This window comes from Monodelphis domestica, chromosome 7 (assembly GCF_027887165.1).
Source record: "Monodelphis domestica isolate mMonDom1 chromosome 7, mMonDom1.pri, whole genome shotgun sequence".
Lineage (NCBI taxonomy): Eukaryota > Metazoa > Chordata > Mammalia > Didelphimorphia > Didelphidae > Monodelphis > Monodelphis domestica.
The window spans coordinates 222111221-222137265 of NC_077233.1; the positions used below are offsets into that span (position 1 = coordinate 222111221).

General features: G+C 36.2%; 1 protein-coding gene across 6 annotated transcripts; it reads right to left on the reverse strand.

The window, feature by feature from the left end:
- Positions 1-2700: 2700 nt before the first annotated feature.
- GET4 (guided entry of tail-anchored proteins factor 4) lies at positions 2701-25970 on the reverse strand. Of its 6 annotated transcripts, XR_008913347.1 has the most exons (11): positions 23647-25949; positions 18135-18206; positions 14291-14369; positions 13706-13787; positions 12573-12722; positions 8912-9050; positions 6532-6672; positions 6359-6434; positions 6005-6077; positions 3397-5658; positions 2701-2815 (listed from the first exon to the last, which is right to left on the reverse strand). XR_008913347.1 is itself a non-coding variant. In XM_016423905.2 (10 exons), the coding sequence occupies exons 1-10, from the start codon at positions 23811-23813 to the stop codon at positions 5570-5572; spliced, it is 1068 nt and encodes a 355-aa protein (XP_016279391.1). In that variant the 5' UTR covers positions 23814-25949; the 3' UTR covers positions 2701-5569. The 6 variants fall into 6 exon arrangements, 5 of the variants coding, with proteins under 5 accessions (XP_016279391.1, XP_001378223.1, XP_007498367.2 ...); XM_016423905.2 differs by having other exon boundaries at positions 2701-5658; XM_001378186.5 differs by lacking the exon at positions 18135-18206 and having other exon boundaries at positions 2701-5658; positions 23647-25745.
- Between the last annotated feature and the right edge of the window lie 75 nt (positions 25971-26045).

Genomic DNA, 26045 nt, shown 5'->3' on the forward strand with positions numbered 1-26045 from the left:
ATTAAAAACTAAAATATTCAAACCACGTAATTATCTCAATAGTTGCTGGGGGGAAAAAAAAAACCTTTGACAAAGTACAAGACATATTTATGCTATAAAACCCTACAAAGTATAAGCACTAAAGGACTTTAAAAAAAATATGATTAAAAAGTATCTAAAACCAAAAGCAAACATTATATGCAGTGGGTATATACACTCTAAAACACTTTTTCCAAAAAGTAATAAGTGTATGAATGAACAAGGATTACCCATTCTTCCCACTTTTATTTGATAGTTATAAATTTTCTAGGAAGAGCAATAAAGCAAGAAAAAGAAATTTAAAGCACTAAGTAAGAGAGGTGATAAAATATCCCACTTTGTTGATGATGGTATAATTAAAATATCCTGGGAATCAGCAAAAATATTAATTGAGATAATAGTTGCAGGTATAAAACAAAACCCTCCAAAACCAAGGATGACTTTTATGTATTAACAAGAAGCAAAAATAGAAAGGGAAATCCCATTGCAAATAATTACAAAATGCAAAAAAAGTCCAAGGATTGATCTATCAAAAGTCACAAGACTTGGAGAGACTGAATTACAAAGTGCTCCTTAAAGAAATAAAGAACAGCTGGAGGAATACTCAGTGCCAATGTAATAAAAATGACAATAATACCATAGTTGATTTACACTTTTATTGCTATACCAAACAATTACCAATAGGATACTTCATTGAACTAAACAAAACAATAAAATTCATTTGGAAAAAACAAAAAAGATCTAGAACATGGTCAAAAACACTCCCAGTGCAGCTTGAACCAGATTACAATATAAATAGGAATCAAATAATGAGGATATTTTACCAAACTTGATAAAATAAGATTCATTTGGAAAAACAAAAGTAGTATTATATCAAGGAAAATGATGAAAAGAAACAAAAGATGAAGGAATAGCACCTCCTAGACCTAAGACTATATTGTAAAGCAGCAATCATCAAAACCATCTCATATTGATTAAAGAATAGAAAGAATGAAACAGGCAAGACAAAAGAGAATCAGAAACAATGGAATTCAATAATCTGCTATCTGCTATAAGTGGAAAACATAAATTGCCTAGGGAAAATATCCTTATTTGATTAAAAAAAAAAACTGCTAGGAAAACTGAAAAAGTCTGGTAGAAATAGGCTTAGACCAACATTCAACTATATTCCACAATACATTCTTAAATGGATATGGGACTTAAAGATAGCATAAAAAATTAGGAAACACACTATATCTCTCACAGCTATAGGTAGATATGTTCTTAATCAAACAAGGGATAGAGGAAGTTACAAAGGATAAAGTTGACAATTTTGATTACTTGACACAAAAAGCTTCTGAGAAAAGTAAGAAAGTGGGGGAATGGGGAATTTTTTTTTATATGAAGTTTCTGATAATAGTTTGGTATCCAAAATAAGCAATTAGTAATTTTATGATTAATAGCCATTCCCCAATACACAAATGATCAAAGAATATGAATACCTCAAAAGAATGATACAAATCACTAAGGATAAATGCAGATCATAACAGCCCTAAGGTTTCACCTCACACCACACAAATTGGCAAAAATGACAAAAAAAAAGGCAAGTCATTGTTAAAGGAATCATAGAAGGAAATAACATACTAATATATTTTTAGTGGAGCTATGTAATGGTATGATCATTTTGGAAAGCAATTTGAAATTACGCAAATGAAATGACTAAAATGTCTATATCCTTTGAACCAAAGGCTCCATTTACTGGGCTTATCCTTCAAGGAAGCCACAGAAAAGAATAAAGTCCCCATATACTCCAAAATATTTATAACAGCACTTTTTGTGAAAGCAAAAAATCTTAAAAATAGATTGAGGAATAGCTAAACTATGAAACGTGAATATCAGAGATTACTGTGCCATAAGAAATTATGCATATGATAACTATAGAGAAACAGGAAAAGATCTACATTAAACTGATATAGTGAAATAAGCAGAGCTAAGAAAATATACACGGTAACTAAGTAAAATTTAAGAACATGAAAAAAATGAAAAAGGAATGTAACAAAATGGTAAAAAAAAAAATCAAACATTACCTGAATGAAGAGGCCACCTCCAACCTACCCCCTTTCTTTGTGGAGGTGGTAGGTGTACATGGGTGTATTGCACTTATTTTTATACTTTTTTCAAAATATTGATCAGTTGCACTATTTTTTCCTTTTGAAAGAATATTATTTGCTACATAGGATGGTTCTTGGGGAAGGGGGAAAGCTACTGGAGGAAATTACAGTGATGTAATAAAAAAACCAAATGACATCAATTAAAAAGTTTAAAAAATGGCTTGTTAGAATTAGTTAGAACAGTGATTTAACCAGAACCAAGATATACACAATGTCTGCTATAAACGAAATTAAGAGAATAAGACAATAGAATTCAGATGAATGTAGTGACCAGATATGACTGATGACAAAACATCTCAAGAGAAGTGGTTGAATAGAGGTGTGGAATGACACACATGATGTCACAGATGACTGAGGTGTTTTACTTATTTTTGTTACAAATGGGATTTCTATGTAGAGGGATGTGTACACAGCGACACAGTTCTTTTAAAAACAACAAAGCATTAAGTTTTAAAAATATCAACAAAAAAGTGCTGGTAAGAACAGGCTAGAAAATAAGGGCAGAAAATGACATATAGATGGAGCCAAATTATTAATTTCAAATTCTGATTTATTAATTATTACATCTTTCTGGATCTGGAGCTTTGAAGTAGAATTCTCTGACTGTAAGAATGCTCAGTATTTTTCCCACAACAGCTGCAAATGATCTATTTGGGGACATGAGAAAACATTTAAGAAGAAAAAAAATCTGTACAGAAGTGGAATTAATGGCAAGAAACAAAATGCTAACATTACACTTAGTACAATCGCTCCATAGAGTCCCACAGGATGATGTCACATCTCTAACTTGCACACACTTTATAGGCTGGAAAGGTTTTATTGACAGGCTTGTTACTGCACATGCTTAAATACACTATAGTAATGATACAAGATACATGATTGCCTGATTGTTACATGGCCAGTCTGCAGTCACTATTATCTTATGAACATTGTGCCAAAAAAGGTTTTGATCTTTAAAAATTTTTCTGGTGAAAGTCAAGTGAAATATCAAAGCAAAAAAAAAATATCATGAAAGCCTTGAATTCTCTGAAGAACCTGATGGGAGTCCTAATCACAGTGCAATGAGGAAATTTTGGGATACTTTGTAGATACTAGTAATGAGCACAAGCTTAAGAGAGAGGCTGGGAGATTCTCTCAGTTGTTGGATGGAATAATTTTAACTTCTACAGCAAGTACACAGAACAACATTACATTTCTCAAAAGTTCTTTACTAAGTGGAAGTACTTACACTACTGTCTTAAGTGTCTTGACATTTCATCACACCAAAGTTTTAATTATACTTATCTAGATGATTTCTAAGTGTAGATGTTCTATCCTAGGAATGGGGAAACAAAAAAAAAATTCTTTAAGTATCATTGACAGACAGATATGCCAATATGGTATATTAAAAAGAACCCTGGATTTGAAATAAAAAAATCTGGATTCGAATCTAGACTTCACGATCTCCATGATATCTTGGAACAAATTGCTTTTTTCTAATCCTCAGTCTTTAACTGTAAAATGAGTGGGTTGAGAGTCAGTTAAGTAGCTCAATGAATAGAGTCAGGTCTGGAGATGGGAAGTTCAGGGTGTAAATCTGCCATCAGACACTTCCTAGTTGTGTGATTCTAAGCAAGCCACTTAATCTCAATTGCCTAACCCATACCACTTTCTGCCTTGGAACTGATACTCAGTATTGATTCTAAGAAAGAAGGCAATAATTTAAAAAAGAAAAGAAGAGTGGGTTGGATGAGATGGCCTCTAAAATCCATTCCTCTAAATCCTAGAATCTTATTATCAATATGTATGCATGTGTGTGTGTGTGTGTACACACACACACATGCATACATATGTGAATTGATGTTTTCTGTGGACCATCTGTGCTCAATAAAGAAAAATGTCTCACCACCTAACCTACATAGAGAACAGTCCTTATCTGTGTTACAGACATAGGGTATATTTACAGCTTACTGAAATAAGCTAAGATGTTGGAGAAGGCCTGGCAACATGTGGCTAGCTATTGCTCCTACCCATCGGAAATTTGATGGAAAATAGTATTCGGTGTTTTCATGTTGGGAGAGAAAAAGGCTTAAAATGAGAACCACCACCCCACCTTCCCATTTAGCTACTTCAAAAAGCAACAGTGCTTCAAGTCCCAGTATAAAGTATTTATTTAAACTCAACAGGTAACACAAAACCTTCCTTTAAATTCCATTTGTTTTTACAGTAAATAAAATTGTATTTCCCTCCTCCCCATGCATGATCACTGTGTATTAATCTACCTCTTTTAACTGTGAAAAAATAAAGTGTTTCCCCCCCACCCCCTTTTGCAATTATATTGGTAATATCTGGCATACTGCATCATTAGGTGATAAAATGTAGACTTGCTAATTCCTGGTCTGCAGTTATTCCTGTAATTCCATGTCTTTTTTCTCTAAAATGTTAAGTTAAAGGAATCAATCACCCAATAAAAATAAATATTGCATTAAGACAGAAATTAAAAGTTCTGCAGTATCCCTTTTCTTTAAATGACTTTTCAAAAGTGGTTGTCCTTAAGAGAAAAAGGCAGGGGTTGCTGGCTTGCTTTATTAAACACAACTGTCACTTTACACACATACACAACTAACACTGTCCAACTCCATCAAAGGCTGCAAAATCCCATGGATGAAAGAGAAAGATCCACAACATGAGAATTTGTTATGTATAAAACCAGTAAGATGGACCTATTATATATTCAGCCTCTTAATCTACATCCTACAAAGATCCATTCAAATTAAAGCAAAACTCAAAACACACACATTTGAAAGGTTAAAAAAAGTCAGTTTTGATGGGCACAAGTTACATTGTGATTTAAGATAGCCAAGTCTATTGTTTTCCAAAAATTTGCTGCACTCCAAAACATACTTAGCTTGATGTATCTAGCTAATGAATCATACCCTTTCTTTCGGCATGCTTTGAAACACATTTGGCACCAGGCTCAGAGAAAAAGGTAGAAACTACCCTGCCTTTCAAGACATTCCTCTGTTACAGCAAAGGTTAAATGTGTTCTTTTTTCCCCCATAAGAAACTGAAACAAAATGATTTTGAAAGGGCAAAGTAACAGTAATGCCTGTGCTTTATTTTGTATTAATCTGAAAAGGAATACTGCATTCGAAACCATAAATGACTATATAACTCAATCAAAAGTCAATGGTCAGCATACTGAAAGGCTGCTAACGATCACTCCAATCAGTTCTTCTGGCTACCCTTTTTACATAAATAATATAGACCAAACATTATAAACATCTCAGCAACCTTCTTTTAACAGAATGGAGAGCCCTCCTAGTTGTGAAAAACAAAATTTCAGGGCTCATATATTCTGAAACTGTCTTTTTTGAGTTATCAAGTTGTCTGATTCATGCAGTTCCTAGTGAAAAAGGTTTTCAATCAAGTTCAATAGGACTGCTGTCTTCTTGACCATCTTCTGCTTCCTCTTCCTCCCCTGATCCCATAAGACTGTTCAAAAGGTTCCCTAAAATGAAATGAGAAATAAATGTTGCAATAGGACATGACCATCTCAAAGTGCATATTTTAAGTTTCCAAATTCATCATTTTCAATTAAGAACCTACCAAAAATGTTTGTAGGACTTTTAGTCACTCCTGGTAAAGCCAATTGTAATGAGAGGGTACAAAATGAGCCACTGCTGCCTAGAAAGCCTCAGAGGCCCCTAAACTCTTCCTAGGAATGAGTGATGGTTTTTGTTCACATGAGGTACTACAGCAAGCTAAAAGAAATTACAACTCCTTAACACAATTTCTGCTATCACCAGAGATAAATAGTAATATTTGCAAATAAATTGCTCTCTCAAGCTTTTTACCTAATAAGCCTCCATAGGATGACGTCTGCTTGGGTGGCACTCCAAAAAAGAGCTGTCCTATTCTATCAAGATACTGAAAAACAGAAAAGAGATGCTACTGTCATTTACAAATAATGAAAAAGGAAGCTAGACCTATATGTAGCTCATATCCATCCATCATCATTTTCATGATTCAATTTCTTATGCTCAATTTTTAGCAGACACTAAATCTTGGTTAAATTTGTGTCTTCAAGAAAGGTAACTCCATCCCACCCTATTAATGGGAAAAGTAGGTTTGCAAAGTCCTTTTCATCTTAAATTGTATATATTATTTAATAATCCAACTGTTCAAATAAAACACAGTTGGCTACTAACCTCATTGTACATAGGATCTCTCTTGAGTGAAGGCTGATACTGCTCACATAATACTGTAAATACGGTTAGCTTGCCTCTGAATAAAAAAAAACAAAAAAAAACCAGAAAAGGATGATGAAATTTTATGCCATAAGCCAAAATGCTACAGTTAATAAATACACAATAAAATTTACCCTTCAACAGCCAGCAGTAGAAACCAGATAAAGTTGAGCAAGGGCTGTACAAATGGAGGTCCCTTCTGTATTGAAGGATGCTTCTGTGTATATGTTGTGAATACCACTGATGCACTGCTTTTATTTTTTAAACAGAGAAACCTAAGGGAAAAAAATAAGAAAATGATATATTTGGAGAATATCATGAAAAATACCATATTTTAAAATTTCATGGAAATGTCAAAGTATACTGTTTTGCAAAAGGGATTCATTTCTTTGTTGTTTTTTTAATTAATTTTTATGAGCATTTTTTTCCCTCTAGAAAAGGGAATTAAGAAGTACTGGCCCAAACTAGATAAACTCAATCTAAACTACTTCAAAGATAGATGCATTCCCTCTTATATCATCTTCCTGTACACAACAACAAAAAGATTTATCTACCTTGGTAAAAATCAAAAGTATTATGTGACTATATACTTGTGTAGTGGAGTAATATCAATACAAAACATATAACAACATGTAAAATCACACTAGAGTTCCTTGGGTCAGGAAATAAGGGGTGTAAATACCATTTGTTTAATAGTCAAATATCCCATGGATTTGTTTATTTTCCATGCTGCAGTTCTACAATTGGACTTCACTAAAATTTTTCCTCTCAAGAATTCCAAAATAATAATCTCAGAACATATTTGGGGTACAAAAATCAGTTCTCTATGTTTAATAAATTCATTAAAAGTATTAAGTTCAATACTAGAGGAAACTTTAGACCAATAAAAAACAGAAAATCCTATATTTTAAACCTTTATACCAATTAAATTTCAAGCCACTGTTGTATATTTTCTAGTATGCTGTAAGATGCTGGAAGAAAAGGATATATCTTAGATGGTCAACAAAAGCCTTTATCAATGAATCAACTATCAATGAAAACTAAGTGGTAAAGCTATTAAGCATAGCAAGTATGAAATGGTATACTGAGTTCTGGACTTAAAACTTCTCAAAAGAAAATCCTATTTTAGGTCAGTCTTTGCCTCCTCTGTCTTTTAGGGGAATCTCCATTTCTGTGCACTCACTCTCACAGTTTTAAAATACAGGATTAAGATTAATATCCAACACTCCAAGAATTATATTTTATGAAGTTTATTAATAATCACTTGAAGTAGAAGGAATAAACAGGAAACAGAAGTAAAAAAAAAAGTTCTAATTATTTAACAAAATTAAGACCTCATGACTAAGTTCTCCTCGCCTGTTTAAAAAGCCCACTCCACCAAAACCATGACAGGAAGAGAAGAGAGTGAGAGTATATATATTATATGGATCTTTTATTTTATGGATATGGATATATATATATTTATAGCCTCCCTACGTCAACACATAACGTGAGGAGAGTGGGGTGCTGGAATTGTAGTTTTTAGGGCAACAGATTCTAATTACACAAAAACATTAATAAAAGTCAATGCTAAACATAATTTTTCATTGTTATTTTACAAGCAGAAATGCTTGGTAAGAAAATCAAATTTCAGTTTCACTGTGTAGTTCTTATTTAGAGGAGATAAAACTTTAAGGACAATTCTCATAATTAATCAAATTTTCAAAGACAAATTGGCTTGGGGAGAAAGATAATGTTTTTTTAAAAAATACATACTTTGGAAATGAAAATCATCTAATGTGTATCTTTGAAAGTAATTTCAAGGGCAGTGAGGTGGCTCAGTAGATAGATCTGAAGGTGGGAGTCCTGGACTTGAATCTGACTCCAGACACTTCTCCTAGCTGTGTGACCCTGGGCAAATAACTTAACCCCAATTGCCTAGCCCTTCCTGTTGTCTTCTGCCTTAGAAGCTATACTTAGTATTAATTCTAAGACAGAAAGTTAAGGTTTTTTTTTTTTTTAAGTAATTCTAGTGCTGCTCAATTAAAATAAAGAGTGACTAACAAGTTCAAATAACCTATCACAAAAATTAAGACTTGCAAAAAGTCTTGATCTTCAGAGGTAATTAGCAAGGAATGAATGATTCCTGAAAAGTCTCAAACCTCTACTCTGCTATCTTAAGATTTCCATTAAGGGTGCAAACATTCAAAAAAAATACTTTACTTTACATTTTAGAGTCAGTGCCAAGTGCCAAGACAGAAGAGTGGTAAGGGCTAGACAACTGGTTTAAGTGACTGGCCCAGGATCACACAGCTAGAAAGTATTAAAGTCAGGTTTATACCCAGAGCCTCCTGTGTCCACATTTGATTATCTACTGAGCCACCCAGCTAGACCCAGGCACAAATATTCTTAATTTCAAATTAATTTTTAGCCAACGATTAGCTGCAAACTATAGTTTTCTAAATGAAATTAAATCAATCAATATACTTTTCAAAGTATAAATATTCTTGAAATGAACAAAACAGGAACACCTACTGTAAGACTGCCTGCGCTACAAACATGTCCACCTCACTTCGATATCCTCGAGAGGCAGAATATTCTACTAACATATTCGCACATCCTTCTCCATCTGTGGAGTGCAGGAAATGATACCGAGACTCACAATAATTCTGTTCTAGAAGGGAGGAAAAGATAAATATTTAGTAATGTTTGATGGTTAGTTTTTATAAGCAAACAAATTTTGTCAAATATCTTCTGCTAAAACTATTAGTTTAAATTAAGATCTTGTATCTGAAATGAGGGGAAATAACTTGGTCATTAATAAAAGTCCTATGGTTAAAGAAATTAATGAAAACAAAACAGCCCAAAGGAATACAAAGCATTTCCACCTAGGTAAATAAGTTATTTAAAGTTCACAGGCCTGCTGAATTACTGTGCCTTAGTCTCAGGAAAGACTGAAAATCACCAGATTCTTAAACTGAAAAACAATGCTGGGCCTTTCTTAAAATAAGAAAGGATGTGAAAAAAGTCACTAAGAAATAATGTGAGGCCTTACCCTAATTATTTGCTAAACACTCTTCCTTTTTAGAAACCATCTTTTGATTTGTATATTTTGATTAAAATTTTTGATAAAAGTCCCAAATCCTAGGCAAGTGAAAATAGATCAGCAGATTCATTCATTAGGTTCTTGTTAACATTTTTTTAATCAACTCTAATTCAATATTTACTCCTGCCTCTCAAAAATTCAAAATGGCAAGAACCTGATTGTTAAGGTACTATTCTAATGGTTATTTGTTTCTTTTAAACTAATACTCACCCTAACTGCACCTCTCAGTTCTTGAAATTCTACCAATTTTCAAGGTCTAGCTCAAATGCCTCTTTTATGAAACTTATCTCCATCCTATCCACATCCCCCTACCAGATGTTAAAGTGCTTCCCATTTCTTCTCATTCTCAATACCTACACACTTCTGTTGTTTTCATCATATTCTAATTTGCACTACAGTCTTATTTCTCCTACAAATTTTTGAGGATAAGTGCTCTGTCCTGTTGGTCCCTATCTCTCCCTTGGTGCCTAATAATATCTTGCCAAGTAGCAGTAAACATGGAGTACATGTTGAAAGTATGCACTAGTTACTAATGATAGATTCTGACAAAAAAAAAATTAATACTTATTCCATTTCTAACAGTGACTCAAACTTCAGTCAATATTTTCACATGCTAATATTTATAATCAAGGCACCAAATCTTACTCTAGCTAAACAAAGAGATTTTCTTCACAAAAGAACAAGCTGAACTTCTAATTCATGAATTTGCTGACAGTTACAAGCTAAAGTAGAACTGTTTTCAGAGGCAGGATGGTATAGTGAGTATTTAGCTTCAAAGGCAGGAAGACCCTTCCACTTCTGATGGAGACTGCATATCGTCCCATAGACTTATTTATTAACCTCTAGGCTACTCTCTACCAGTTCAGGAGGAAGAGCAGGTACTGACCTACACTGGTAGGAGGAGCTTCTTCTTCCAAGAGTTTCATTGACCCAAAGAAATCACAGAACCTGTCCCTACATAATTCATAACAGTTGACATTTATACAGTTGCTTTAAGACACACAAAGAGGTCTATCGATTAGATCTAATTTGACCAAACAACAACAAAAAACCAACAAGGCTCAAAAATGATGAAATAACTTGCCCAAGGTTACAAAGCATGGACTAGAACCTCAATGACCACCTCCCAACCATGTACGCCCTTGTTTTCTGACCCAGGGCATAGTATAATGAAAGACCACAATTAAAAAAAAAATCTTTTTCACAGAAATATACAAATTATGAAAAAACTTCCCTAAAAATATAGTCTTATGTCCCGAGATTCTGAGTGCTCTTTTTAACTTATAACAAAGGGGGTGAGGGGGAGACCATTCAGACTGTGCTCAGAGGTAGATAATTATCTTCATTAGAGAACCTCTCCTTAACAAAATGCAGAAAAGGTTTGTATATAATTATCACATAGGAATGAAGGAACACCTCTCTGCATGTGGGGAGGGCCTGGTTGATACACAGACTATTTTATATAAAGAATGTGGAGTTAAAGAAGAAAGAAGAGAAGCAGAGTGGAGGACAGTGGAACAAGAGAACCTGAATACAAATTCCATTTTTCTGCTTACTATCTACCTTGGTGTGGCCTTGGTCAAGTAATTTAACTTTAGGCCTCAGCTTATTCATTTGTAAAATGAGGGAGGAATTAGATCAGATGTCCTGTCAGGTCTTTTCTAGTTCTACATCTCTGACCCACTGATAACTAAATCATACTAAAAGAGGGGCAAGACAAAAAGGCTAGATTAATAAAAGGCTCTTAATCATCCAATTAAAATGTTTATTTATTAAGGAAATGCTATTTTATTGCTTTCTCTTCCAGTTTCATTACTTTCAAGAGGGGGCAGGTTGGTGGCTCAGTGGATAGAAAGGCAGGACTGGAGGCAAGACATCTTGGGTGCAAATTTGGCCTCAGACACATTATAACTGTGTGACCCTGGGCAAGTCACTTGACCCCACTGCCTAGTCCTTACTGCTCTTCTACCTTGGAAGCAATACTTAGTATCCATTCTTACAACGTAAGAGTTTAAAGAAAAAGAAGAGTTAATAATTCTTATAGGTTTCTGCTAAAAGAGAAAGAAAACCATTGATAGATAGAGAGAAAAATCTGATGAAAGAGTCAATGTCCTGAGTTTTCTGAAACAATTCAAGAAAAGAAAGGCTACTTTCAATGAAGCTTTTCCAAAAAGAAATCTTCAGAACGTGTTTCAATTTTTGCTGTAGAGATTAATCACTTTAAATATGAAAAATGAAAGGAAGAGCTAAGTAGTCACAAGCCTCACAACTCCTCCAAGAGGGTATCTCTCTAGCAGATCCATTTCTGTTCCCATTATAATGAAAATAAAAATGCTTGGTAATGATATTTTCATTACTGGTATGATACTTGAGGGTGCAAAGTTTTTCTCTTACTCTAAACCTGTTTGCATAATTAATTTATATTAAGAAGAATATAGAATATATGTCTATATATTCTATATATATATATTCTCTCTCTATATAAGAATATAATAAGAAGAATATTAAGAAGAATAACATAGAAATAAATTTCAGCATATCCTTCTGAATTCCAAATGACTCAAAAAGTTTACTCAAAGCCAAGAAATGAAGATAAGTATAGAAGTAGAAAGTATAGAAACCTGGATTTAGACAAAGACTTCTTGATGGTTATTTTATTTATAAAGCAAAAATGAAAATAAAGGTCATATGTTCACACCTCTATCAATATTCTATAATAGGTTATATTTATGCAATTTATCTCTATTATTATTTCATTGTTTTACATTTAGATAACATAGATAACATTTACTTTCTCAGCACTTTCACTGATCTAAGATAAAAGGAACCTTTTAAAGGTCATTTAGTCTGACCCTTTCAATTTAGTGATAGGGAAACTGAGACCAACAGAGGTTAAATGATTCAATATGGTTACACAGGTAGTAAATAGCAGAGCTGGGATCTGAATCGAAATCCTCTGACTCCAAATCTAGTGTCCTACTCTGAAGCAGTTAAGGTTTTCAATTTATACATATGAAATTGTGACCTAACACATGAGATGTTCCATACATACATTCTAATTTTTAAATGACTCAAAGGAATGATCTTTACCTTTCCATAGCGTGATAGCCAATAACTGGTGTAGTTTGGGATGACCCAATTTTCCTGATCCCCCACTGGACCATTTCAGGGCTCTGGATACAAATGCCACTCTTTCTGGAGAATTTGGATCCATCAAACTAAATACTTTAGCCAAATTTTCTAAAAGCAACATAAACACAAATGCTTAATCAAAGAAAACATCTATCAAGTGTTCTGTGGATATACTACATCTTAAAAATCAACTCTCTTACTTTAAAAGAAAATTGCAGAGCATTTAAAAAGATATATGTGCTGAATGTACTATTTAAATTCATATTAATTCTGTGAATTGTTAACATCCAATTGACCTCTCCGCTGCAGTGCCAGAAGCCACACTCTCCCTTAGTGAGTAGGAAAAGGGAAAAAAAATATTCCTGCCTCACCGCTTAGCCCAGATGCGATCAAGTTGGGGGGCAGGGAAGGCTGCAGTGGGGAGGTTGGCCCCTGTGGAAGAATGAAAACCTAGAATGGGACAATGCTATCAGGGGATTAGGGAGTAAATGTGCCATAATGGAGTCACAGAAATGCTACAGTAGACTCCTCAATTTTATTCTCCATTTTGTCCACAGGCCTCTGGAAGAGTAGTGGAGGCAAGGGGTGGCATGGCCTCTCCATAGTCTTTCCAGCTGGGCAGCTCACAAGAAGGGCTTTACGAACTGCACGCTTACCGAATTAGATAGTCCGCCAAGCAAAGTTTCTTTGACAAAATGGCCGACTCGCGGGCAATGAGCACATCACCTCGCTGACTGGATGGGAAGCCGCTGTCCATCAAAGCGGCGGAGAGGTCAATTACTGTGCAGACATTACATGTTGCTCCTGTGTTGGGGGAGAGGACAGTGCCAAAAATCATGCTCCACCTATAAAACATAGTATGTTTGCTAAGTGTGCCAGTATGCTCAGCACTAACTCAATCAGAGACTATGATTTTCAATTGTGAAAAGTGCTGTGATGCTTGTACAGCAAAATTAATGACACATCACAACTCAAGGCACCAAAAAGGGAGTTAAAAGGCTTAAGGAATCATTACATGACCAGCTAAAAATAATATCTAAAATGCATATGTACTTTAAGAACTGGAAAGCTCAACATAGTAAAATTCTCACCCAATAGCTCATCGGTTACTTTCGCATCTGATTTCTCCAAGGACTCTAAAACCAGCATGGAAAGATCGGCAGCACTGTTTTGCTACAAAACATACACAAACAAACAAGAAGCACTAGGTTAGTCATGAAGCTCTGATTAGTTTCTAGAAACAAAAAAAGGAATGCTTTTGGTTTTCAAAGGCATATGCTAAACAAGCAGTGCTAATCAGTTTTTCAAATGATTCAAAGCCTGTGAGTAGAGAAATGAAGCTATTCTAGACACAATAATCATTTACTGGATATACTGTAACTGGCTACCATATCAGAGAACACCTATGACAGTGTTTCTAGCTACAACAGTGCAACTGTAGCATTCATAAGAGCTGAAGCCAAAGCTATGAAAGCAGCACAAAATAAGGCAGGCTCCATGTGGCTGTTACGGCAGACATGAGTTTATATTCAACATGAACAACCAGGTTACTGCTGTCAAAACTGATTCAAAATGGACCAGAAAGCATAGCACAGCCCAGTGTGCTGCCTATTAGTCTTTTTCTTTAGCATTCACATTCCAGCTTTTTCTAGAACAGAAATAGAAAAGTCACTTACTTGACTGTGACTGAAGAACAATAATGCCCCAGAGTACATTAGTTCTCTTGCTTCTATGTGTTTGCCTTGTGACATGTACCTACAATAAGGAAGAAAGAACAACACTGAAACAGTCAAGTTACGTCAAATTGCTCCTCCATGGACAAGAGAATTGCATTCCTAATATCACTGGCAGTAACAATTTCACTTGTCTATAAAGAAAGACCTTATAAAGGCAAAATATATAAACTCATTTAGAATTATAAATTCATTTAGAATTTAGATGTTAAACATATACAAGTTTTTAAAGAAATTATATCATGGTAAGCTAGTATTGATTTTTATTTATTACATTTACAGGAATGGATATGACGTTAGAAGATAAAGGTTTAAATCCCACTTATGTTACTACCTATGTAACTGCATAGCCTTAGTTTCATCTGTAAAATGAGAGGTTAAAGTTTAACATGTCTAAGGTCCCTTCCAACACCCAGGGGTCTTTTTGGAGTTTCATGAGGCCCTAGGTGGTCTTTCCCTCCCCCAGGGGCGCTCTCCCTAACTAATTACTTTTAGATAACCCATACATAGCCCTCAGAGAATGGAGTGGCCATGGTCTCTGACATTCACTTATAACCAAAAACCTGAAGGGGTTGTCTTGAGTTTCTCACACACTGCCAAATGGCTCTGCTTAGATGATGGATGTTTGGGGGAGGTAAGGACAATAAGGTACACACACATTCAAATAATCTAAAAACAATTACTTCCAGCATCTATCTATATATGACACATTTAGATAAAACAAGATCTCTGCCCTCTCCAGGTTTTACAGTTGGACAGACACCATGAATCTGGATAAACCATAGATGACACAAAGTCAACAGAAGTAAAATATCAAATATGTAAATAGCATCAGCAGTTGGTCACAATACATACATAAAACCCTTAAAAGGAAACAGGCAAAGAAAATAATCATCTCTATTTTTCAATTATCCTAGAAAACTGCACAAACTTTCAGCTATTTGAATGATAGGTGATTTAAAAGTTTAACAGGCTAAGGAATGATATTCTAAGGATAGAATGTTGCCTTGGTGCAGAATAATCTAAAGTGATATTTCTGGATGAAAAGAAAATTTAAGCAACTGTACAGAGGAGAGTACCATTAGTAACTTAGAACATAAGGAACAATGGTGTGCTGAGTTGGGATAAGAAACCAATCCCACTAAGAGACTAGCAGCTGAAGTGGCAGAAAGTCAACTGTACTGAACAAATTCTCCTTTCTACCTAATTTCCATTCAAAGTTCTACCACTCTTAATGACTGTAAAAGAAAAACAGAGAAGGGCTTGAGCCTTCTGTCCTCCAAAATCTTCTCACAAACATTTTAAATCTTACTTCATTTTAGGGACAAAGCCAGATAAGTAATACTGGAGTTAGTGGGTCAAAATAATAACCATTAACTAAGTGGGAATAACTTAGTAACGGTGATATATCATTTCACCAGGATATATGCAGTGTCCATAAATATGAACTGCATTTTATCACAAAAGAATCTACTATTGACTAAAGTTCCTTCTTCTTGAAGTTAATAATAAACATATGTGGTATATTTTAAGGTTTGTAAATTTATTTCTTATGTTACTTCACCCTACAACAACCCTAGGAAGTAGGCTCTCTTATTCCCATTTTATAGGAAAGCTAGGAAGCAGACAGAAGGTGACATGCACAGTCATAAAGCTAATAAAATTACTCACTGGAGATCCTTATGAATAGTTATGGTAAAATCTGGGGATCAGTTTCTTCTATTGTGGCCCTCTATTGGCTGCCCTAGAGCCCAATACATCATAGGACACAGACTCAAAGCCTCTCTAGCTTAGGACACCATTAGGTATGACTCACATAACTAGAGAAAGCAGCTTTTTTGCCATCCATTTTTTTTTGCCTTTTTTTTTGCCATTTTTTTTGTAGGCCCCTTCTGGGACCTACATGGGTAAGAATTTTGAACATTTCCCACTGGCACAGTCTTCAAAACCAAAATCACCTCAAAGCCAAGATGAAGCACTACAGTAGGACTTCAATGAAGAAGCTCATTAAATACAGGATATTAAATTAAAATAATGAAATGTATCTGAGAAAGCAGGGAGCTGGCTTCATGATAATTTGCTTAGGTGCTGCTAGGTGGCTCAGTAGATAGAGCCAGGCATGGAGATAGGAAGTCTTGGGTTCCTATCTGGCCTCAGACACTTTTTCCTAATTATGTGATCCTGGGCATGTTACTTAATCCCAATTGTTTAATTCCCTTAGGACACTTGATATTAATTCTAAGACAGAAGGCAAAGGTTTAAAAGAAAAGATATAACCTACAGAGAAATCAGTTTGACACACACACCTGCACAATTAGTGTTTTTTCTCTCACATTCTGTTTCTATGAATAATGCATCTTTTAGTTCTTATTGAGGTTTTTAAAAAATTATTTTGCAAATAATTTAATAACACTTAAACCCACATGCTCTTATATTCTCTTATTACTAACCTATAGAAAAGGGTCAAAGTCTTTTAGTCTTCCATTTAATCTGGGACCTAAATATTGCTATATACTGGGGGGGAGGGGGGGATAGGGGGGTAGAGGAAGAGGGAAGAGCTACATAATTGTGGAGAGAAAAGAAAAACATTAAATCAGATGAACATCCAAAGTGCCTTTAGTTATTTCAATGCCATGCCATGGTGATGTAGGAATTGAAGGAAGGAATTCAAGAAATCTGGGTATAGGTCTACGTAACGTAGACCTCCCTGGCTCCATTCCATAAAAGAATGATTTGATATAATCAGAAACTTTGGTAAATACAAGTTCAAATAAGAAAGGTGCCTGTGAAAGCAGGGAGTTGTCTTTATATTTAATAGCCTGTTTATAGGATTATACAGTATTTTATTATAAAGCTGATTTTTTTTTGTCACCAGATCAGATTTATTGTGTACGTAGTATGATCATCTAACGTTTTAAAACACTATGTGATGTTATAGATGTTGAGGGATCATTCAGAAAACACTGCCAAACTAAAAAAAATTAGTATTCAGCATTTCTTCTGGGCAATTTTGAGAAAGATTATTTGCATTTTTCAGTGTTGGGGCCTGTTTTAACATTTAACCACATATAATGATTAAACTGAAAATGCAAACTTCTTCCATACTTTTAGCATCTCAAAAATTTTATTACAAAGTCTTTTAAAAACATCACAGAGAAAAATTATATTAAGGAAAAAGTAAAATCTAATCATTTGGGCCAACTTTAGTTTCTAATTCACAAAAAGGATTAATATGCACAAACAAAAGCATCAAATGTCTTAGAAATCTGGGATCAAGTACTAATAGATAAACCGTAACTTTGTATAAACATGAAGAATTTGTAATTTGCAATAGATTCCATATTAGATATAATCTAATTCTGTGCTTCTCAGAACTAGAAGATATTGCTAGAAGTTCTAATATTATAGACACTATGGTGAATGTAAATTACTTACAGTGAACCAACAAAATATATCTTTATAGCAAATGACAAATATGAAAAGGACAATTACAAACAGGAAGGTTCCATTATTCTAAAAACATGAAAAGCATCTCTTGAAGTATGGAATCAGTAGACAGTCACTTATCATTGGGAACATTGCATATTCAACTAATAGTGACTAAGACCTTGGGACCATAGGTACTTTTAGTTATTTTTCAATTTGAAGAAAATGAGTATAATAATTGAAATTTGTGGGCTGATTCTTTCAGTGGCTTAAGAATGAATCAAGTACTCATTCTAGAGTGAAAGTAATATGGTAAAAGGCAAACACAGGACAGCAGAAAGTACAATTACTTGAATCATACCCAATCCATAGAAAATGCTGCAGACTACTCTGAAATGTTCTCTGATTCCAAATCTGTGAAGTGGTTCTGATCCTTTTAAAAAAAAAATGGACATATCCCATTAGCTTGATTTCATTACACTTCCCTCCCAAATAAATACTATATGTACTTATTTCTTCTTTTAGAAAATTCAGTCATGACAATGAACTTCTGGGCCAAGGTGGAGAACTGGACATTTTCTCAGAACCTTATCTCTCAAGCCTTTCCAAAATAGGAATTGTGTGCATGAGATAAAGCAATTTCACCAAAAATTCTAAGCTTTGTACACTGAGGAGGCCATTGATGAGAAGGCCATTGATGAGAAGAAAGTTCCCAAATAATGCCAAAATATTAATAGCAGTACTTTTTATGATAGTCAAAAATTGGAAACAAAGTAGATGCCCACCAATTGGGAAACAGCTAAACAAATTGTGGTACCTGAATGTAATGCTACTGGTTTTGTAGAACATAAGGAAGCACAGAAATAACTATATACACTGGTGAAGAAAAAAACAAACAGACAGACAGAGCCAGGAAAACAATATACACAAAGACAACAATTTTACAATGCTACAGAGAACCACCAAAAAACCCCCCGAAACTGCAAAAGTTGATGCTACAAAATTACAAAGAATAACCATTGCCCATTGCTCCAAAAAAGGATCATGGAAAGATACTCACACCCTACCTTGGAAGATCTATCAATATGGTATAATGCAATGACTTTTCCAATGTAGATCACTTTTGTTAATTTTTTTTGTCTCATTAAAATATTGTTATATGGGATGGCTCTCTTGGAGAAGAAAAGAATAAAGAATTTTGATGATGTAAAAAAAATCAATTAAAAATTTATTTTTAAAAAAGTTAATTGAAGGGCAGCTGGGTGGTTCCATGGATTGACAGATAAGCCCAGAGACAGGAGGTCTTAGGTTCAAATCTGGATTCAGATACTTCCTAGCTGTGTGACCCTGGGCAAGTAACTTAACTCCCAGTGATTCTAAGAAGGAAGGTATAGGTTTAAAAAAAGATAATTAAGCTATATGTATTTTGAGAATTTCAGTTGGACAACTGGGAACTACCCAGAAATTGGAGTCCAGCTCAATGTATTACTCAATTTTCTTACCTATATTACCATTATTATAAGGTTTGTGATGAAGATCAAAATGGCTAGATAGCTCTTTTCTCCCTAATACACTCAAAAGGTGGAGTAATGCAAAATGAGTTTAATGTCTAAACAACTACTCAGCTTACTTTTTTTTTTAAAAGACCAGCTTTAATAAAATATCAGAACCCCTTACCATTTCATCACCTAATATTCAGTTGCAAGTGTTAACTATAGACACAATGCATTAGAGTTTGTGGTTTCTATCAGGGGACCAATTAAATAAGGTGTTTTAAACTACTAGGAAAAACTATTCTCACATAAAACTAAAAATAGCTTTATTTTTAAAAGCAAAAAAGAAAAGTTCTGTGGTTGAATGATAAAAACACTAAATGTAGATTAATTTGTAAGCATTTCAAAGCTACTAATCAAAAATTGTTTAAATATCATAACGGTCAAAAAGAATTGCCTTCAGTTTAAGATGAAATGGAGATATTACCTCCTTTTTAATCACAGGGCTGTAGATATTTTTTAGGACTATGCAATTTAGTAGAGAAACTTCTTAGAAAATATGGGGTTGATGACTTTTATGGGGTTGATGACTTTATCTAGACAGTCTTCTTTTTTATTCTCCTTGAATAATTAAGAAGAATTATTCTTGAGGAACAGTGGAATAGACTTGGGGTAAGTGACCTCAGCAAGTCAGTCTATGATAAGCCCAAAGATTCCAGCTTTGGGGACCAAAATCCACTATTTGATAAAAAATGCTGGGAAAATTGGAAGACAGTATGGGAGAGGTTAGGTTTGGATCAATGTCTCACCCTATACCAAGATAAACTCAGAATGAGTGAATGACTTGAATATAAAGAAGGAAACTATAAGTAAATTAGGTGAACACAGAATAGTACTTGCATTGTCAGATCTTTGGGAAAGGAAAGATTTTAAAACCAAGCAAGAGCTAGGAAAAAAAAATCACAAAATGTAAAATCAATCATTTTGATTACATCAAATTAAAAAGTTTCTGTACAAACAAAACAAATACAATCAAAATTAGAAGGGAAGCAACAAACGAGGCAACAATCTTCATAACAAAAACCTCTGACAAAGGTCTTATTACTCAAATTTATAAAGAGCTAAGCCAATTGTACAAAAAAATCAAGCCATTCTCCAATTGCTAAATGAGCTAGGGACATGAATAGGCAATTTTCAGTTAAAGAAATCAAAACTATTAATAAGTACATGGAAAAAGTGTTCTAAATCTCTTATAATCAGAGAAATGCAAATCAAAACAACTCTGAGGTATCACCTCACACCTAGCAGATTGGCTAACATGACAGCAAAGAAAAATAATGAATGCTGGAGTGGGTGTGGCAAAGTTGGGACATTAATGCATTGCTGGTGGAGTTGTGAATTGATCCAGCCATTCTGGAGGGCAATTTGGAACTATGCTCAAAGGGCACTAAAAGGCTGTCTGCTCTTTGATCCAGCCATAGCACTGCTGGGTTTGTACCCCAAAGAGATAATAAGGAAAAAGACTTGTACAAGAATATTCATAGCTGAGCTCTTTGTGGTGGCAAAAAATTGGAAAATGAGGGGATGCCCTTCAATTGGGGAATTGCTGACCAAATTGTGGTATATATATGTTGGTGATGGAATACTATTGTGCTAAAAGGAATAATAAAGTGGAGGAATTCCATGGAGACTGGAACAATCTCCAGGAAGTGATGCAGAGTGAGAGGAGCAGAACCAGGAGAACATTGTACACAGAGACTGATACACTGTGGTACAATTGAATGTAATGAACTCCTCCATTAGTGGCAATGCAGTGATCCTGAACAACTTGGAGGGATCTACGAAAAAGAACACTATCCACATTCAGAGGAAACACTGTGTGAGTAGAAACACCAAAGAAAAACAACTGCTTGACTACGTGGGTCGAGGGGATATTGGGGATGTAGACTCTAAATGAATATCCTAATGCAAACATCAACAACATGGAAATAGGTTTTGCTCAAGGACACATGTAATACCCAATGGAATTGCATATCAGCTGTGGGAAGAGCAGGGGAAAGGAAGGGAGGGAAAGAATATGATTCTTGTAACTAAGGAATAATGTTCTAAATGGAATTTTACTTAATTTTTAAAAAAAAAAAGAATTATTCTTACAAAGCTTTCAGTGCCTTTGCACATAAACTGGTAGTTTCTGTAATGCCTAGCAGTTCAAATTAAATATCATGTCAGTAGAGTAATAGTAATCTTATCTGTACTAATAGGAAACAAGTTCAAAATATTCCAGGAACACAATTTGGGGGAACATAATCTGGGGGACGATATTTATTGCTAAGTATAAATAAGTAAAACATATATTAAATGGAAAAGTGTTTAAAACTCTCAAAATGCTAAACTTCTATGTTAATATAAGTTGAGCTAAGCAGCAGAAGATGGGCACAAATGATTTTAAAATTTTCTATCTACAAACCTGACTAGTCACAATTTATACATGTTTATGTATCTGTATGGATGGAATAGGCCAAATCCTATTAAAAAATTAAGAACCATCATAAAATTTTTCCAAGTTCTAATCAATGCCCATTTAACTTTTAGCTCATTACAAGAAAATTCCAGGACAAACAAGTCCCAACTCCTCTAAATTACAGCAACACTTGAATTGACCCTCTGACAAGGAATTTGAGAGCTTTTATGGAACTTCAGAAATTACCTCCTCTAATCCAATCCCCTATTTTAACACTTGAGAAAGCTTGAGGAACCCAAAGAACCTATTTTTTAAGGATGAAAAGACCCAGAGAAGTGAAGTGATTTGACCAAGGGTCATGCAGGGACCATGGTATAGAAGGAAAGAACATTAGATCATGGTACAGTTACAGTACTTTGATTCTTTTTAAACTTAGTACCTGAATCATGACTGGGCAAGTCACTAAAGTCCTTTGGAGCTTTAGTTCCTCATTAGTAAAATGAAGGGGTTGTACTGCTAAGGTACCCTTCCTCTAACTCTATGATGCTCGTTATTAACTAGATTAATTAAACTAATATCCTCTGAAGTAAAATCTAAAGTCTTTTTCATTACACAATATATCTTTGAAAGAATATTCCTAAATCCAAATTATAAGAAATATTCTCCCTGATTTGGCAATTAAAAAACCTGTAAAAGAAAGCAGTGGATAATAAAGGTAGGATCTTATAAAATCTTCAGTAAGATTCTTGGGGTGGGGGCTGCATTTTCCTCACTGGAAAGTAATGCCAAGAACAAAAGAACCAGGATTTTTTCAAATATAGACACTTCAAAGAAGAAAAGATGTCTAATAATAATTTAGTCTTCCCCAACCAACACAGATAGATCCTTTGAGGAAAAAAATCAGGTCTCACAAAGGTGACCTAAACAATGCTTGCCACAGTATTTCACAAACCCTAAGGAAATTAGTCAATTAAAATTCTGCAAGGACAGGCCTTATTTACTAAACTGTACAAGCTCCTCAAAGATTAAATAGTTTTTTTTTATGTACGACCATCAAGAATAAGGAGGGGGAAGAGTATCTGTAGGCAAACTTTCCACCTGGTTTAAATTTAGAAATCCCTGTTGAGAAAAAAAACAAAACCCTAATTTCTTGGGGGAGGGAATTGCACGGGGCTCTCTTAGCGAGGGTGACAGTGGTCGTCTCCTCTCTGGGGAGGAGAAGTGTCTGGGAGAAGGTGGCTGGCCTCTAAAAACAGTGACTGTCTTAGGAAGGAATATGTGATGTGTCTTAAAATAAATGCCTACTCTCGACAACCCAAAAGCAAAGGGATGTAGCACCTCGAAAGGCTCAGAATCTCTCGCACCCCTCGACTTCCCCTGGTCCATGGGGACGCGTGGGGAAGGGGCCAGCGAAAGGAAGCGGAAAAGGGGCCAGTCCCCAAGTTCGGCCCGGGCCCCGGAGCCCGGGCCCTGCCCCGGGAAGAGGGAGGAGCCCTCGTGCTACCTGCAGAGGTCAAGGCCGGGAGAGAGGCTGGCGGGGGTGGGGTAGACCCATCCGGGGTTTACAGGCCCCTGTGAGTGGTGCGCGGCTGAGCCAGGGCAGGGGCCAGGGAGCCCTTCCCGACCCGGCCCGGGGAGAGGAGAAGGGGACCTAAAGACCCCATTCTCCATCCCTGGGATCCCCATTGGGGATCTTCCCATTCCTGATCACCCTAACCCTGGGCCTCTAACCACCCCCCACGACAGGCATTCGTGCGAGCCAATGAGAGGGCGGGCTGGTCTCTAGTCCGCCAATAGAGAAAGAGAGGAAGGCGGTGCCGGGGCCAGGTTAGGTTGACGAGGCGGAAAGCTCTGGAAAGCATAGGCCGGCGCCCCGAAGCGGGTGGGCCGCCCTCTGTCCGGCCGTGAGTTCCGACTACCTGAAGAACAGGGTCCGGTACATCTGGTGTGCTTCGTAGTATTCGCCCTTCTCGACACTAGCGCGGAGCTTGCCTTCCACCCGCTGGACCCCGCCACGGTTCCGGGCACTATTCCGAGCGCTTTCCTGCTCAGCCATCGCCGCCGCTGCCGCAGCTGCAGCCGCCATCTGGGGGCCCGCGCAGAGAGCAGGCGCTGAGGCTGCCGCAGCCCGTGGTCACTCTCCAACCTCCCCGGCTTCCGTCCTGGCGGCGGCCCGAGGGCTTCTACGGTGGCTTGCAGGGAACAGTCGTAGGCGCTTCAGCGGGCGTGTCGGCGATGTGCCATTCCACGTGACCTCACGGGAGGGGACGCGGCAGTAGCCGCGAAGGCAGACCGAGAGAGAAGGCCTACTGGGGCGGGCCGCAACCCAACAGAGGCGGAGCTACAACCGCCCCGCCCGGGGACTGGGGACGGAGGCGGCGAGTGACGTCACAATCGCCATGTGTAGGCGGCGCGTGGGGGCTTAAAAGGACGGTGTGCCCACGTTCTGAGAACCTGGCGTCTGGAATCGGAAAAGCGCCCTCAACTCTTAAGACGCATGCGCTCCCCTCCCATGCTTCCCACCTTTAACTGGTATCCCTTGGGCGTGCCTGACGCGTTATTCCGTTTTCCGGTACAGCTCACCTGGAATCTCACCTCGCCTTCTGGTCTTAGTCAGGGCCTACCTTTCCCATGCTTCCCACCTTTAGCTAGAATCCCTTGTCCCTTGGGCGTGCCTGACACATTCCGTTTTCCGGTACAGCTCACCTGGAATCTCACCTCGCCTTCTGGTCTTAGTCAGGGCCTACCTTTCCCATGCTTCCCACCTTTAGCTAGAATCCCTTGTCCCTTGGGCGTGCCTGACACATTCCGTTTTCCGGTACAGCTCACCTGGAATCTCACCTCGCTCTCTTGTCAGTCAAGGCCCCACACTAGAGGCAAAGTGTCTCTGTGAGCGACTAAAGACCGAGGATACCTTAAAAGTTTAGGGCCTAAACTAATGAATGAGCCCCTTCCCGAAGGAGCCCTTCTCAGCTAATCCGAAGGCTATCTTGATCTGTTACTTGGAAGCAGCCTCAACTTAACCTTGCTTGCTTCTGCCACTCATTCCTGAAGATTTAAAATTAAACAGTTTTACTTTCCCTACACTTCTAGCACACTAGGGCTTAATTTCGTTCATCTTTCCTTTTAACTGGTAAAACTTGACTGTTCTGTGGCATCCATTAATCCACTCTTTTTCTTTAAGGTCACCATCACACCCAGCTATCTGGGCAATTTAAATTATCATTAAGAGATTTTTTTTTCCTTGTCTTAAGAATGAAGCCCAGAAATACTTTTTCTATTCCATTAATATCTTCAAACTACTTATGGCATAAATAATGGCTAATGATAAAAGACAAATTGGTAATGTTATTTCCCTAATGGAAAAAAATGTTCATTGCAAAAGTAATATGGCACCTTTGGGTTAAAATATGAAAGAGAAATCTGTATAAAAATAATTTGAGTGTTAGCCACTTTAATTGCCATTTTGTGACCCTAATAAAAATGAAACTCAGAAACAGTTTATCCTAATATGGTTTATAAAATTTCCCTCATACTTAACTGTTCCTGATATGCTTAATTCTCATAAGATTATTCTTCAGTTTGTTCAGTATTTACATAGATTGAAAACGTCCATGGAAATCACTGCCATACCTATATGAGAATATGAATCCAAAAAGGTACACAGAAAGAGCAAACAGTGAATCCTTTCACAATATAGGGTTAACCTTGTAGAACAGCATTTGCATCTAAATTGTCTGTACTTTCCACAGTGCAATAAATCTTAACTTCATTCAGTTTTATTTGAAATGTCATTTCATAGTGTGGTTATAATGGAAAAAAACAATCAAAAGATCCAAGTTCTAATCACTGAGAGTCCACTTTCCAGTTGGGACCAATCAGTACCTGAGTTTCCTCTGAAAAAAGTGGAGAATAAGATTGCATTTTTCAGCTGTCATAATCAGTGATATATTCTAACATCCTGGAATGAAAGTAATTTAAAAGATTATCCAAGTATTATGTTGTATTAAAAAAGCCTCAGTTTATTTGTAGTTATATTGTAATACTTATTTGAGACTTATGCATAAACTAAGCACCTTTGTGATTGGGGGCTATCTGTTCCAGGCAGCTTTTATCTTCCTTTTCATTTGAGTTAGTTAATGAGAAAAAATCTGGACAGGTGGAAGGGGAGAAATATGTGGGAAGAGATTATCCTTCAAAATACTTGCTCTGAGTTTGACCTGGATGACTTTAAAGACTATATATAATATGTACTTATATTTTAAAATTATTTGTTCAATTATGCAATTAATGGCTGTTTACGGTACTGAGACATAAG